The 13,358-nt window shown below is 35.2% G+C and overlaps 1 protein-coding gene, 1 long non-coding RNA gene and 1 pseudogene across 2 annotated transcripts; all 3 read left to right on the top strand.

Moving 5' to 3' along the window:
- The first annotated feature begins 5,565 nt into the window (after positions 1-5,565).
- On the top strand, positions 5,566-6,378 carry LOC149211576 (hydroquinone glucosyltransferase-like). Its single transcript, XM_089390462.1, has one exon. The coding sequence runs from the start codon at positions 5,637-5,639 to the stop codon at positions 6,303-6,305; it is 669 nt and encodes a 222-aa protein (XP_089246588.1). The 5' UTR covers positions 5,566-5,636; the 3' UTR covers positions 6,306-6,378.
- On the top strand, positions 6,378-7,498 carry LOC149211577 (anthocyanidin 5,3-O-glucosyltransferase pseudogene; annotated as a pseudogene).
- Positions 7,499-11,854: 4,356 nt separating this feature from the next.
- Positions 11,855-12,632, top strand: LOC149211578 (uncharacterized). The gene is made up of 2 exons (XR_016250171.1): positions 11,855-12,142; positions 12,256-12,632. It is a non-coding gene; the product is annotated as an uncharacterized LOC149211578 (long non-coding RNA).
- Positions 12,633-13,358: the final 726 nt, after the last annotated feature.

The raw sequence follows: 13,358 nt of genomic DNA on the forward strand, positions 1-13,358 counted from the left end.
AATTTAATCCTCAATAATATTCCCACATACAAAAATAAAAATTCATATAATTGAAATGTATAATTTTAATAAGTTTCTTTTTAAGTATATAATAAACCATATTTTATATATCTATATTTATAGTAATAAAAAAAATTAATAAAAACAAAAAACACTTAAAATAATAACTAATAAAATAAAAATTGTTTAATATTTAGATATTTATAAATTATTTAATAATATTTTATGATGATGATGATGATGATGGTTAACGTCCACTAAGACCAAACATTGGTTTATCAGACCTAAAGAAGCAAATTATTTATTTTGATTTAGGATTTTATTCCTATGCTCAAAAAGCTTGGAGAAAAGCCTCCCGAGCTCACTATAATTTTGACATTGTAAAAGGCTAGGAAGGTCAGTATTGCAACAAAGATTGTGAAACTGAGATCTAATGTGGTTGTACGCGGGGCACTCTAAGAGGAAGTGGTTTTCATCCGCGATGTTCCTATTCTCACATATATGGCAGATCCTTTCCATCCATGGCGTTTTAGGAACTTCCCAACGACCTGTTTCACTATGGAGCTCATGATAATTCGTTCTAATCTTTGCTATATTAATTTTCTTCTTTGAGCTAGTTAAAATAGAGAGATACTTTTGATCTTCTAGGGTGGGGTTGATGACCTTCTTATAATAACTTAATTTTCTTTTAGCCGCTAAATCTTTCTCACACCACATTTTTTCTTTGAACTTAGAAGTAATAATATCTTTAATGTTATTTATGTTTTGCTATGCATCATTCTCGTTGATCTCCCAATATTTTAACCAGGCCCTTGTGTCTTTATGCCACCCCCGATTGAGCCTTAGGTGGTTTTGGCTGGAATTTAAAGCTAGCTTAGGAAGTCTATAATCGCCTATGTTATTGAGTTTGTGCTTGTACAACAGAATTCTAATCATAGCTAGGCTCTCAATAGGGGAATGACCTGCTTCTATAAGGAGAATAGGATAGGGTGTATTACTTTTATTTTTTAGGTTATAAGTTATAAAACACTTCTGGATTTGCTCAATCTTTCTCCATGATTCTTTGGATATGCTACAGCCCCAAACCTCACAGCCATATAAGATAACAGGAGTGACTAAAGTTTCAAAGAGGATCTTCTTTTTATCCCACCTTACGAGGTTTGTTGTTTTACAATTATTTTCAAGACCAAAATAAGCTTTCCACCCCCCATTAATCCTTTTCTCAATGCTATGGTTCCAGTTGAGCTTGTGATGAATATCAATTCCTAGGTACTTGTAAGAATACACTTCCTCCAAGTTTTATTGTCATACATAAAATTAGCGTAAGTGTCCTTCTTGGATTTGATAATCATAACTTTTATTTTGTCAGTGTTAATAGTCATACCCATGGTAGAGCAGAAATCCTCAAGAAGCCTGAGTTGCTTATCAAGATCAGATGGGCACCTTGCCAAAAGAACAATATCATCAGCATAGAGAAGAAGGATGACGACTATCCCAGCTAAGATCGTGCTATCACATCCTGCTTCCTCTAAATAACCTTCGAGCTTATCGATGTAAATGCCAAATAGGGTAGGGGAGAGGGGGCAACCTTGTTTAACTCCGATGTTACACTTAATATCTTTTGACCACCCCTCATTTCTCTTTAGCTTGGCAGTTACATTCTTGTATAACCTTATAGCGACAGTTCTTAACTCGAGAGGAACCTTTAGCTCTTTTAATCTATTCCAAAGGTTGTATCTAGGAACTGTATCGAAAGCCTTTCTAAAGTCCACAAAGCAACAAAATAAATTGGATTTATCATTACGAAATTCCTCTGCAATGATCCTAAGCATAACGAGGTGGTATGTTGTTGAGTGATGCCTTCTAAAATCTGCTTGGCCTTTAGCCCGCTTACCTTCACTTTCAAGCCATTTGCTTAACTTCTTTTCCAAAATACTACCATATAACTTGGCTAAGAGAGGGCTGATCATAATTGTCCGATAATTAGAGGGGTCATTTGTATCCCCACTTTTAAAAATAGGGATAATGAGGCTCTCAGTCCAAGGTTTAGGGAACCCTTGCTTGATTGATTGATTAAAAAGTTTGTGGATGTGGGGATGAGGATAGGACCTCCAATTTTTAAGATTTCCACCTAGTAACCTTCAATGTCCTTAGCTTTCCCATTAGCGAGGCAATTAACCCCAAACTTAATGTCTTCTAAAGAGAAAACTTATTTCGTTGTAAGTAGGGTTTCCAAATTATCCATGACATTAGGAGATTCATAAAGCTTTTAAAGATAAGAATTCCAATCGTGAAGAGCAATTTTCTTATTATCTTTAGTCTTCTTAGTCAGAATCTGCCTCCAAAATTTCTTAGGAGCTACCTTAGAGAGGTGTAAGAGATTCTCCTGTCTTTGACGAATGTACTGCCTCTTTTTCCTTTTAGTTAGGGCTTTGTATATTTTTATCTTGCCCATCTTAAGAGATTCATCAACAGCTTCCTTAATTGCTCTCCTCACACTTTTACAATCTTTGTCATACCATGGATTGGTTTTTCTATTTCTTTTATTATTTGAAACTTCAATTGAGAACTTGTTAATAGAATATGAGAGGGTTGTAGTAAAATTATGATAGAGGTCTTCTATGTTGTCTATACTAGATAAAGAAAGCAAATTAGTTTTTAATTCATTTAGAAAGATATCATTTTTATTTTTATCAAATATTAAGTTCTTTTGGCTGTAAGTATTATTTTTTGTGGGAACTCTATGCATGACAAAATTGAGAGTTATAAGTAAAGGCCTATGATCAGAGTCAAGTTCGTGGTCGTTTAAGATGTCAAAATTTATTATTTCGTTGTATAATGGGAGATTGGAAATAACGTAATTTACCACGCTGCTACCAAGTCCATGGATGCAGGTCATCTTGGTGGAATTGGGCCACTTCTTTAGACCGTTGCAAATTATGAGATCCTGAGCACTACAGAGCTTGACTAGCTCCAACCCAAACAAATTTTCCCCGAGGTCTTTAGAACTCCTTTTGTACCTATTAGCCAGAGTAGGGTCTTCGTCTAACCAAAGAAGATTAGGGTTGGAATGATTGCTTAGAATAATAGCTTGGTTGTTTGAAGTTCGAGCATTAAAGTCACCTATTAAAAGGATATTACAGTCATTCCTTAGGCTAGAAATATCATTCTCTAAACCATTGTAAGGGTTAGTTTTATCTAGATTCTTCTTCTTATAGAAGTAAGAATTGGTGGGGGGAAATAACATATTGCTATGTAGGACTTTTTATTATTAATGTCTCTGATCTCTATCCAACTATATTGGTTGTGAGGGTTGTTTTTATAAATCCTAGCATGGGGGGGAGATGTTCTTCTTAATGTAACAAGCTATTCCCCCAATGCCTCTACGGGAGGATCGCTTGTTCCAGGTAGACCATAGCGTAAAGCCATCTATGTTAGGGACCTTAGATTCTTTGTGCTCCAAAGTTTCAACAAGCAAAATAATATCAACATCATTTGAAATCCAACATAGCTTGGGGCCTTTGTTCCATGGGAAGCCCCGACAATTCCAAGAAAGGATCTGGAGCATGTTTAATTTCTATTGATTACTATCTTTTTGGTTTCTATCTCGAATAAAGGCTTTTCTATTTCTGACTATCACCCATTTTCCTTCCTTTCTAGCTTCTTTTACCTTTTGAACCTCCTTTCTTAATTATGTTTGATCTTCTGGAATGAGATTTTCATTTATGAATATTCCTGTTCCTTTTAGACTTGAGGTTTTACTAAGTATGTCGTACTTATGATCAGTGGAGCTCACCTTCATGCGGATTAGTCTTCCTTTATTCACAATTAATTTTCCCAACCTTGTTGCTTCTGTGAGACACATTGTTTCAATTTGTAATCTATTATGTAATTCTGTCTGGGCTAAGGCTAAAGTATCCTCATCTACTTCCTCTTTTAAACCGAAGATTATAAGGTTCAAGGCCCTTTTGTTACGTTCATGGTCTAATTCTATTAATTTTTTCATTTCATCTCTAATTGGTTTGATATCTAACTTATCCACCACATTATTTAGGGTGAGGTGGCTATTAACTTTTTCTTCTAGTTCTTTAATCATGTCTTTCATTTTAAGACTCTCTAAAGTATCAACATCTCCTTGCTGGGATGGTTGGTTAGTATGTTGGTTTTGTTTTTCTATAGTCTGTAATCTAGTTTCCATTGACTCCATTTTATTCTCCAGTGGTTCTATATTATTTTCTATTTGTTTTTGGATCGTCTCTTCAAGAGATGGAAATTTATTTTCTAGCATGGCTTCTAACTCTTTTTGTGCTTGGCTTTTCTTTCTTCTCTATGTTTCTCTAAAGACTCTATATACTCATAAAGGCCTTGTAGAGTAACTGTGCTAGGTCTGCCCTTGGTAATATTTGGTAACTGTGGTGAAATATTCATACTTGAAATTATATGAGCAAATATGTATTAGAAAAAAGAAAAGATAAGGAATGTGTGCATTGAATATCAGCAAACTTGCCCATGCCCACCGCAGCCCGCAGACCGAAGAATATATGCGAAGAATATATAGAGTACATTTTTAACTATTTCACCGAGCCTCAGAACTCTTTCACCGAAGAATATATGTGAAGAATATATAAAGTATGTGTTTAACTCTTTCACCGAGCTTCAGAACTCTTTCACCAAAATATATATAGAGTACGTGTTTAACTCTTTCACCGAGCCTCAAAACTCTGAGTATGTTTTTAACTCTTTCACCGAGCCTCAGAACTCTTTCACCAAAGAATATATGTGAAGAATATATAGAGGACGTGTTTAACTTTCACCGAAGAATATATAGAGTACGTTTTTAACTCTTTCACAGAGCCTCAGAACTTTTTCGCTGAAGAATATATGCAAAGAATATATAAAGTATGTGTTTAACTCTTTCACCGAGCCTGAGAGCACTTTCACCGAAATATATATAGAGTACGTGTTTAACTCTTTCACTGAGCCTCTGAAAAAATATGCGAAAAATATATATATTTATCAAAACTTATTATTAATATTTTTTAAAATGATATGTATAAACAAAAAAATATTTTTTAAAATACTATTATATTAATATTTTTTAAAATAAAAATTAAATTAATTCTCTTATAAACCAAGAAAATAAAATATGTTAGTTTAAAAGAAAAACTAATTCGGATTGTGCAGCGAAGGGGATCCGATTGCGTAGTTAAGGGGAGTCAGTTTCATTGACTTATAAAGTGAAGACCGGAAGAGCCTCAATCTCTCTCCACGTGAAGGCACGTGCATATCTTATATCTCGAGCTCCGCGATTAACTCTGAAGGACAATACAGTTGTAACACACATCAAGCGAAAGAGGCGGCGTTGAGAAAGCTTCCGGCAGCACTATTCTCCGGTGAAAATAATTTCGTAATCAATATTAACGTCTGTCAGTATAAATAGAGATAAAAGGATGGGTCCACACTTCCATGTCAACGGGTTTATTGAACCTGCAATCGGGATAAGGGTGGCCAACTAAGCTGGACTTCTTTAGTTGGAAAAAAAGTTAGCTGTCTTTTCCAATCACAAGGAAGTGACGGGAATCTTTTTATAAAGTCGCTACCTCCGGAATGAAGGAATTGAGTTGTCTTCTGCAATAATGGAAGAGCAAAAGGGTCACTTAGTGATCTTCGATCCATCGCTGGGAGGGATGGGGCACCTCATACCCTTCTGTGAATTGGCTAAGCTGTTGGCCTCTCGCCATGGTTTCACTATAACCTTCATCATGACTGCCAACTTACGGCCGGTGACCTCTGCTCAAGCTGCTTACACACAGTCTCTGGCGTTTTCAGGATTGGGCATTCGCTTCATTGAGCTCCCTGCGGATGTGCAGATGGATTTTGAAGAAAAAAACGCACATCCCATAGTCTCGATATTTAAGTTAGTGGACAAGTCCAGGGGCTTAGTCGAGCATACTCTCAGGACCCTTTTGAACGATTCCTCTAAACCTATAAGTGCTTTCATCACCGATCTATTCGGTACAGCCATGCTCGAGGTTAGCACTAGCCTGACCATACCCAGTTACGTTTTTTTCATTGTTTCTGCCTCTAATCTTTCTCTCATGCTCTACCATCCCACAATGGATGCCAAGATGAAGGAATCTTTGAAGGATTTGGACGGTTCTGTTAAGGTTCCTGGACTTCCAGAGATACCCACATCAGATTTCCCTGAGCCGATGCAGAACAAATCTGTTCCATTTTATCAGCTCTTCTTGCAGAATTCATATCGTCTTTTCAAAGCGGACGGGATTCTGATAAACTCATTTTAGGATCTGGAAAGCGGGAGCATCCAAGCTCTCATCAATGGTGAGCTTCTCCCAAGAGTCGATGGAATATTCAGAATGCCCAGGATATATACAGTGGGGCCGATCATTTCTACCTCGGAATCTGAGGATGGGGACAGGAATGCGTCCCTGCAGTGGCTGGATAACCAGCCGGTCTCTTCGGTTATCTTCGTTTCGTTCGGAAGCCTCGGTTTTCTGTCGGGGGAGCAGATCTGGGAGCTCGCACTCAGACTGGACGGCAGCGGGCAGCGTTTCCTATGGGTTCTGCGAAATCCTCCGAATGCTTCAGGTCCAGAGCTCCGCACGCCGCTGCCCCTGGGTTTCGAACAGCGAACCAAGGATCGTGGTCTCGTGGTAACCTCATGGGCTCCGCAGGTTGCTATCTTGGCTCACCCGTCAACCGGAGGTATTATTAGTCAATGTGGTTGGAACTCTGTACTGGAGAGCGTTTCACATGGTGTTCCTATCATCACTTGGCCACTCCATGCGGAGCAAAAGACCACCGCCTTCCTCCTTGTTAACGACATTCAAGTAGCCGTGGGAACGCGCAAGGGAGCCGATGGAATTGTAAGGAAAGAGGAAGTGGAGAAGGCAGCGAGAGAATTGATGGAAGGAGAGGTTGGGAAGAAGAGGAGGAAGAGAGCGAAAGAGTTGAAGCAGAGCGCCAAAGCAGCCGTGGCAGAAGGTGGAACTTCATTCCATGCTCTTCAAGCCTTAGTGGCTCTTTGGAAAGAAAACTCGTCTGCTCATTAAATTATTTACATGGGTATAAATGAAATACTCAAATGAAAATGAAATATAATATAATAGGATAGGATATTTTCTATGTTTAGGTTTTTTATCTTTCGTAAAAATTACATAAAAATTTTGGTCGATGAGTCTGATGAATCACACTTGTTAATTCGTCGGCCAAAAAATTTATACGGAAAATTTTTACTCTGCCAAACTAGAAATAGTATAATTTTGTAGGTCCACTGTTTGGTCCACAGATACGCTGTGCGACTGTTCTGATCCTCTCACGGTGTTCTACCCAGCGGTGTGCATGATATAGTTGTGGACTGTTGCCGTAAATATTAAGCAAAGTGCAGGAAGTTCATCATTGGTGTAAGTTTTGTAAGAGCATTGTGTATCTACATATAGTATATGGTACTGTTCTATTTCCTAGTTTTGTAAGTTCATTGTGTATTCACGGAAATTAGGTGGCATTGTTGGCACTGTTCTATTTCCTAGTTTTGTAAGTTCATTGTGTATTCTGGGAAATTATGTGGCATTGTTGTTTTTTTATTGGTCAAGTATTTTGCAGTTGGTGTTAAGTAATTTGTAGCCGGTGTTTAGTATTAAGTTAATTATTGATTTATTTTATTTGGGCAATTTATAGTGTATCCACACATATTTTTAAGAGGTTGTGTGTTGTTTAATTGTTATATGTTTTGAAGTGTTTGGTTAAAATTTATAGAATCTTTTTATGATTAAATTCTGATTTTTGTTGTTTTGGTTGTTTAAAATGGATTTTTGACTCTATTTATCAATTTAACAACTTGAAAAATTCTTGAGACATTTTTATTATAGAGTTCACTCAATTTATCAATTTAACAACTTGAAAAATTCTTGAGACATTTTTATTAGAGAGTTCACTCAATTTATCAATTTAACAACTTGAAAAATTCTTGAGACATTTTTATTCGAGAGTTCACTACTGAAACTTGTAGCTAGAAAAAATCTCTCCTAAATTCCAAACAAATTAAATCAGAGAATGTGTAATAAAACCCTCCAAAAACAAATAAACTGCCTCTAAAGAACTACATTGTGTACTATGTTGTTTGAGTATATTATAGTAGATCTCCGTTTTTCCTCCCTCTCTAACACCAATTTCAATATCATGAAAGTCGTTGTTGATCTCTCTAAGACCAATATTATAGAAAGCGATCGTATAATATATTTGGAATATCAAATAAATATTAAACAATTATTTCAATCATGTTCATTTGATAGATAATAATATAATTTTTAATAAATCAAACAAAAATTGATAGATATGTTTGAAAAATGGTGTTTTCATCCTTTGGATCCATGTATTATCTTCTTGTAAAATAATATAATAGTTAATAAATCAAAGAAATTTTGATAGATATGTTTAAAAAATGGTGCTTTCACCTCCCTTGGAACCATGTCTCATCTTCTTGTATTTCTAGGTGTTGGAGTGTGATACCAAAATATATTTATTGGGCGGTTTGGCTTGCAAGAAATTATGTAATTTTTAATGGAAGGGAGCCTATTGCCCTCTCTACAACGTGGAACGCCTCTTAGTTGGTATTTGACGTAGTGTCAGTGAAAGGATTCAACCCAAGTGATATGGATAGCTATTCAAAGGTAGAGAAAGAATGGGTTAAAGTTCAAATAAATATCAGTGACTTTAGGAGGCCCCGCTCAAGAACAAAGAAACATACCATATCACATCCGCATATCAGGGGATTAGTTTTAGAAATGGAGGAATGAGTTGGGTCATTTTAGTTATTCTTTGATGGAGCAATGAAAGGAAATCTGGAGGAGGCTAGAGAGAGAGGTTATTCTTAGCCCTGATGGAGAAATCAAAAAGAAGAAGAAGAAGAAGAAGAAGCTTGTTTGGGGTTTGGGAATGTCCGCAAATAATCAGGTAGAACAATATGGATTATGACAAGGGCTAAGGATGGAAGTAGATGAACGAATAACCCATCTAACAGTTTTTGGAGACTCCCAAATCACCATTGAAAATTGTATTAAGTGGCTTCAAAACAAGGACTTAGACCCAAATCCAACTATGCAAAGACTAATTTTAATGTTGTACAAGTTTGATTTCATAGAATTATTACATATGAAGAGGGAAAACAATGGGGAAGCGAATAAACAAGTGAATCAAGTTGTCATATTGAAGCAAGGCGAGCTAAGGGTGGATGAGGGCACACCCATTAAATGTCATATCCCATGAATTTGAATAAGTGGAAGGTCTCAAAATATTGGAAGAGCATTGAGAAAAGAGAAATGAATGACATGAATATTAAGTACCATAATTATTCCTTGGTACATCTGTTAAGAAATGGGAGTATCGACATAAGATGGAGCCATCAACCTACAAATAAATAATAATGAGAATTAAAGGAAGGATTAAGGACAACTGGGAGTTTGCAGGTTGTGATTTAAGGCAGAGAGGTAGTGAAGGAATGGTGAATTAACGTACAACATTGAACACGAAAGGCCCTTCTGTGTCACTAATTTGGCGTTGGTCTTAGCTATAGGAAGATGGATCTGGAGAGCTTATGCATTGTGGATTGATGCGCATTCCCTCTGGGCTGAAGATATGGATTCTATGCCAGGAAATGGTGCAAATGATTCTTTTGAGAATCCCTTTGGTGTGTTCAGGCATGAGGTGGAGGACATGATATCAAGGATTGGAGGGAAAATCCTTTCTGAAGCCTGGTCTCATTTCACCCTTGTTGCGATCCAATTGCGGGGTATAAGAAATGATGTGGAGAACGTCTAGGCAGCAACAAAGGTCATCATGTCGAAAATAGTGACCCTAGATAGAAAGGTAGAGATCTTGAATGAGAGGGTGGAGATTGTTGTGGTGTCTTATTTAAAGGAGGTATTCTGAATCAAGGAGGGTGGTGTTAATAAACCACTGCAAGGTATCTTAGCATTGATGTCAATGAACCACTTTAAGTATTGATGTTAAAAGTACCTTAGCATTCCATATCTTTACAAAACTCATTCAATCCTCATCCATCCTACGGGATGACGAAGCATGACAAATAGATTAGACGCAATTACAATGAATAATAACAAGGTTGCATAACTAGCGTTCTTGTCCCTTAGTTTAATTATTAAACTTCGAAAAGTATGAACCAATTCCCACATTTGAACAAAATGTATAAGCGCCTATATAATAAGTAAATGTGAAAGCGGATGTTCATATAAACAAGGAAAAGTGAGATTTTTCTAAGAACACTAGAAAAAATGATTCTCAAAGTTTAGGGTATTTAAATCATTGTATTATCTAACTAATTTTGTTGAATTGTAGGCATGAAATAATGTAAATTGTAAACTTTTATGATTTCCATAATAAATTTTATTTGGCTATATTAATTTTTTATAATTTTTTTATGAGGACACCAAGATTAAGATTTTAGTTGGATTAGAGTTAATGAATAATATTTTCTCTAAATGAGTATTAAATTGATTTAAAAAAATTATACATTTATTAAAATATTTAATTATTTTAAAATAATGGTTTACTAATTTAATTATATAAATGTGAGAAATAATTATAAAATCTATGTATTTATTAGAAAATTCAAAATAAAAATTTATTGATTTAATCATACACACCAAAAATAATTATATTATAATGATAATATTATCATTATATTATTTAGCTTGTTAAATATATGTAATGTAAATTGAAATATTTTTTAGTTACAGTATTTTTAAAAACATTACTCACATTAAATTAATATATACATATACCGGATCCATTATAATATTAATGAAAAGGTGGTTTAAAAAAAAAAAACTAAAAGATACTTTACCGTGATTATGACTTGTGATTATTGAGACTCTTTGTGATAATGACTTGCACTGGATATACAATGGATATACCGTAAAGTAAAAATCACCTCAAACTTCGACCTAAATAAATAGGATCTATTGCGATATGATGACATAACAATACCCCTACTCAATATTCATTTTCATCTCTAATATTTGTTATAATTATTTTTTCCAAATTGAATATACAAATTATATTTTATTTATTTATTAAAATTTTAAATAATATTAACTACATAGCGTATTATTTTTTTCCAAGTTTGGAAAAAGCCAAATTATGTCTTTTTTCATCTTCATGAAAATATAACTAGCAATGACCCTAAAATTGTAAAGATAAAAAGGCACGGTTCACTACATGAAATCCGTAATTAAAATATAAATTATAAATTATATGCTTGTGATATTTTTTTTGGTTAAAGTAAGATTAGTTACAATAAACATTATCCCATCCAATCTAATTTCAATCACTTTATAAAATTTGATTAGTTACAATAAACATTATCACATCAAATCTAATTTCAATCACTTTATAAAATTTAATTTTCTATATAGAAAATTAAAATTATTTATTAAATTATTATAATGAAAATTTAATAGTTTGATGTTTTTATAGTAATAATGTCACATTTACATGAATTCAAAATAGCAAAAAATAAAATTTTAAAAGAGTTTGTCTTTCGACTTAACTTCATCATAAAACTCCAATTTTTCATGGCATTAATTTACATATGTTCACTATAGTTGGCAGCTTGGTTCATAACAAGTGGTTTGGCATAGTTAATAATGCAGTTCTGTGGTAGTGATTAGTTGAATCACTTACGGACCAGGTACCCTCACTGAAATTCTTGCTGGCTTTATCTAATTGGCGTTACTGTTTGATGATGGGTGGCCCTCATTAACTATGGGGCACAACTCTAGATGCTTTGCATTTGTCAATGCCACTCCGCAACCATTCAATGGTGGTCCTTTCCCGAACTCATCTCACGGTTGTGATCAACCGAGGACGGATTAGGGTAATTACCCCACTGGGCAACTCCAAAACGAATTCATTTAGCACTTCACTTGCATTTTCAATGACTCTGCAACCCTTGATCTCCAGCAGTTTGTTACAGGTAGGAAGGGTATGGAATCCCAGTCGAATGGAAGTTACTAAACCTCCTCAGGGGACCCTAAGCTCTCTACTAGTTCATTTCGGCTCCACTGCTTCTTGTAGAGGAACCCAATCTTCACCTCTGACTCAGGTAATTTTTCTACTGTTAGTTCTCTTGTTGTTGTTCCTCTTTTCCCATTTCTGGTTTCCTTTACTAGTGAATGTTGTGATTATAAGCTACTTCCCAGGAGGGTCTTTTGACAGGTGGGAAGGCCATCCTCCGGGACTGCTGGCTCCTCCACGGATGTCTGAAACAATGGACATTTCTCCCCAGGTTGGTTCTTATGCATCCTTCTTTCTTCCTAAACCTCCCATCCTTAGCAGATTCAAATGGATGGAGAGGCTAAGGGTTGATCTGGTTGGTTAACATGATCGATTTGAACCCTCGACGGGCTTAGGTTGTTATTTCTGTTACATTACTACAATCAAATTATAAATGTATATACCGTGGTTACTCAGTTCTTATCTACCTATTATCGTTTGTTTCCTGTTGGATGTTAGTTTTTTCTATTTAATTCGGAGAGGGTTTGTCATATTCCTTCCGATAAGAAATCAGGGTTATGTGAATATGTGACCATACATAGAGGTCTACGCATATGCAACTGTTTTTTTTTGTTCTTTCATCTAATTAAGCATGGTTTGCATTCCTTTGTCTACAGTATTGCACTTTGCACTAATTCATGTGATAATTTTGATTGCCCATGAAAGCTTCTATTCATAACCCATGGTGTATTAAATGGGTTCTTTTACAAATGATTTTATTCCTTTGTTCAATATTGCTATGGTGATTCTACCTTTGTTTAACTGTTGACCAAGACCCTAGATAGTCTTTACCAGGGTTTGAAATTCCCTAGACTTGTTTGGTTATCTAATAATCTAACCGTGAATTGGGTTGTGGAAAGATACAGAGTCTCCAGATCATATTCTTCTCCGAATTGTGGCTTACTAAACAGACGCCAACCATTGGTCTCTAGTAACCTCCTGTTGCTATTCCGCGACCAATCTCTTTGTGTAGAAATAGATTCGGTGGATGGTGATATTTTTCTAGGATTTTAGCGTTAAAACTCCCCTACAGGTCTTATATGAGTATACACTTCCACTAGCAAACTAGTGACATTTTTCACAAAAAAATGAATAGGTTACACTTATTACTCCTTCCATAATTCTTTACTTCAATATGAATGTATTATTTTTGTTTTTCTTTCTAGTATTCTTTATTTCAATCTGAATGTATTATGTTTATAAATCTGAATTTGGGTTATTCCCGTAGATGAAATTAGTTGCTTACCTTTAGGTTAGGAAAATGT

Source organism: Pinus tabuliformis, chromosome 1_1 (genome assembly GCF_031772625.1).
Source record: "Pinus tabuliformis cultivar Carrire ecotype Pingquan chromosome 1_1, CPIR1, whole genome shotgun sequence".
Taxonomy (NCBI): Eukaryota; Viridiplantae; Streptophyta; class Pinopsida; order Pinales; family Pinaceae; genus Pinus; species Pinus tabuliformis.

Excerpts from the sequence above, each read along its gene's own strand:
- LOC149211576 (XM_089390462.1), top strand. The coding sequence starts at position 5,637 with ATGGAAGAGCAAAAGGGTCACTTAGTGATCTTCGATCCATCGCTGGGA.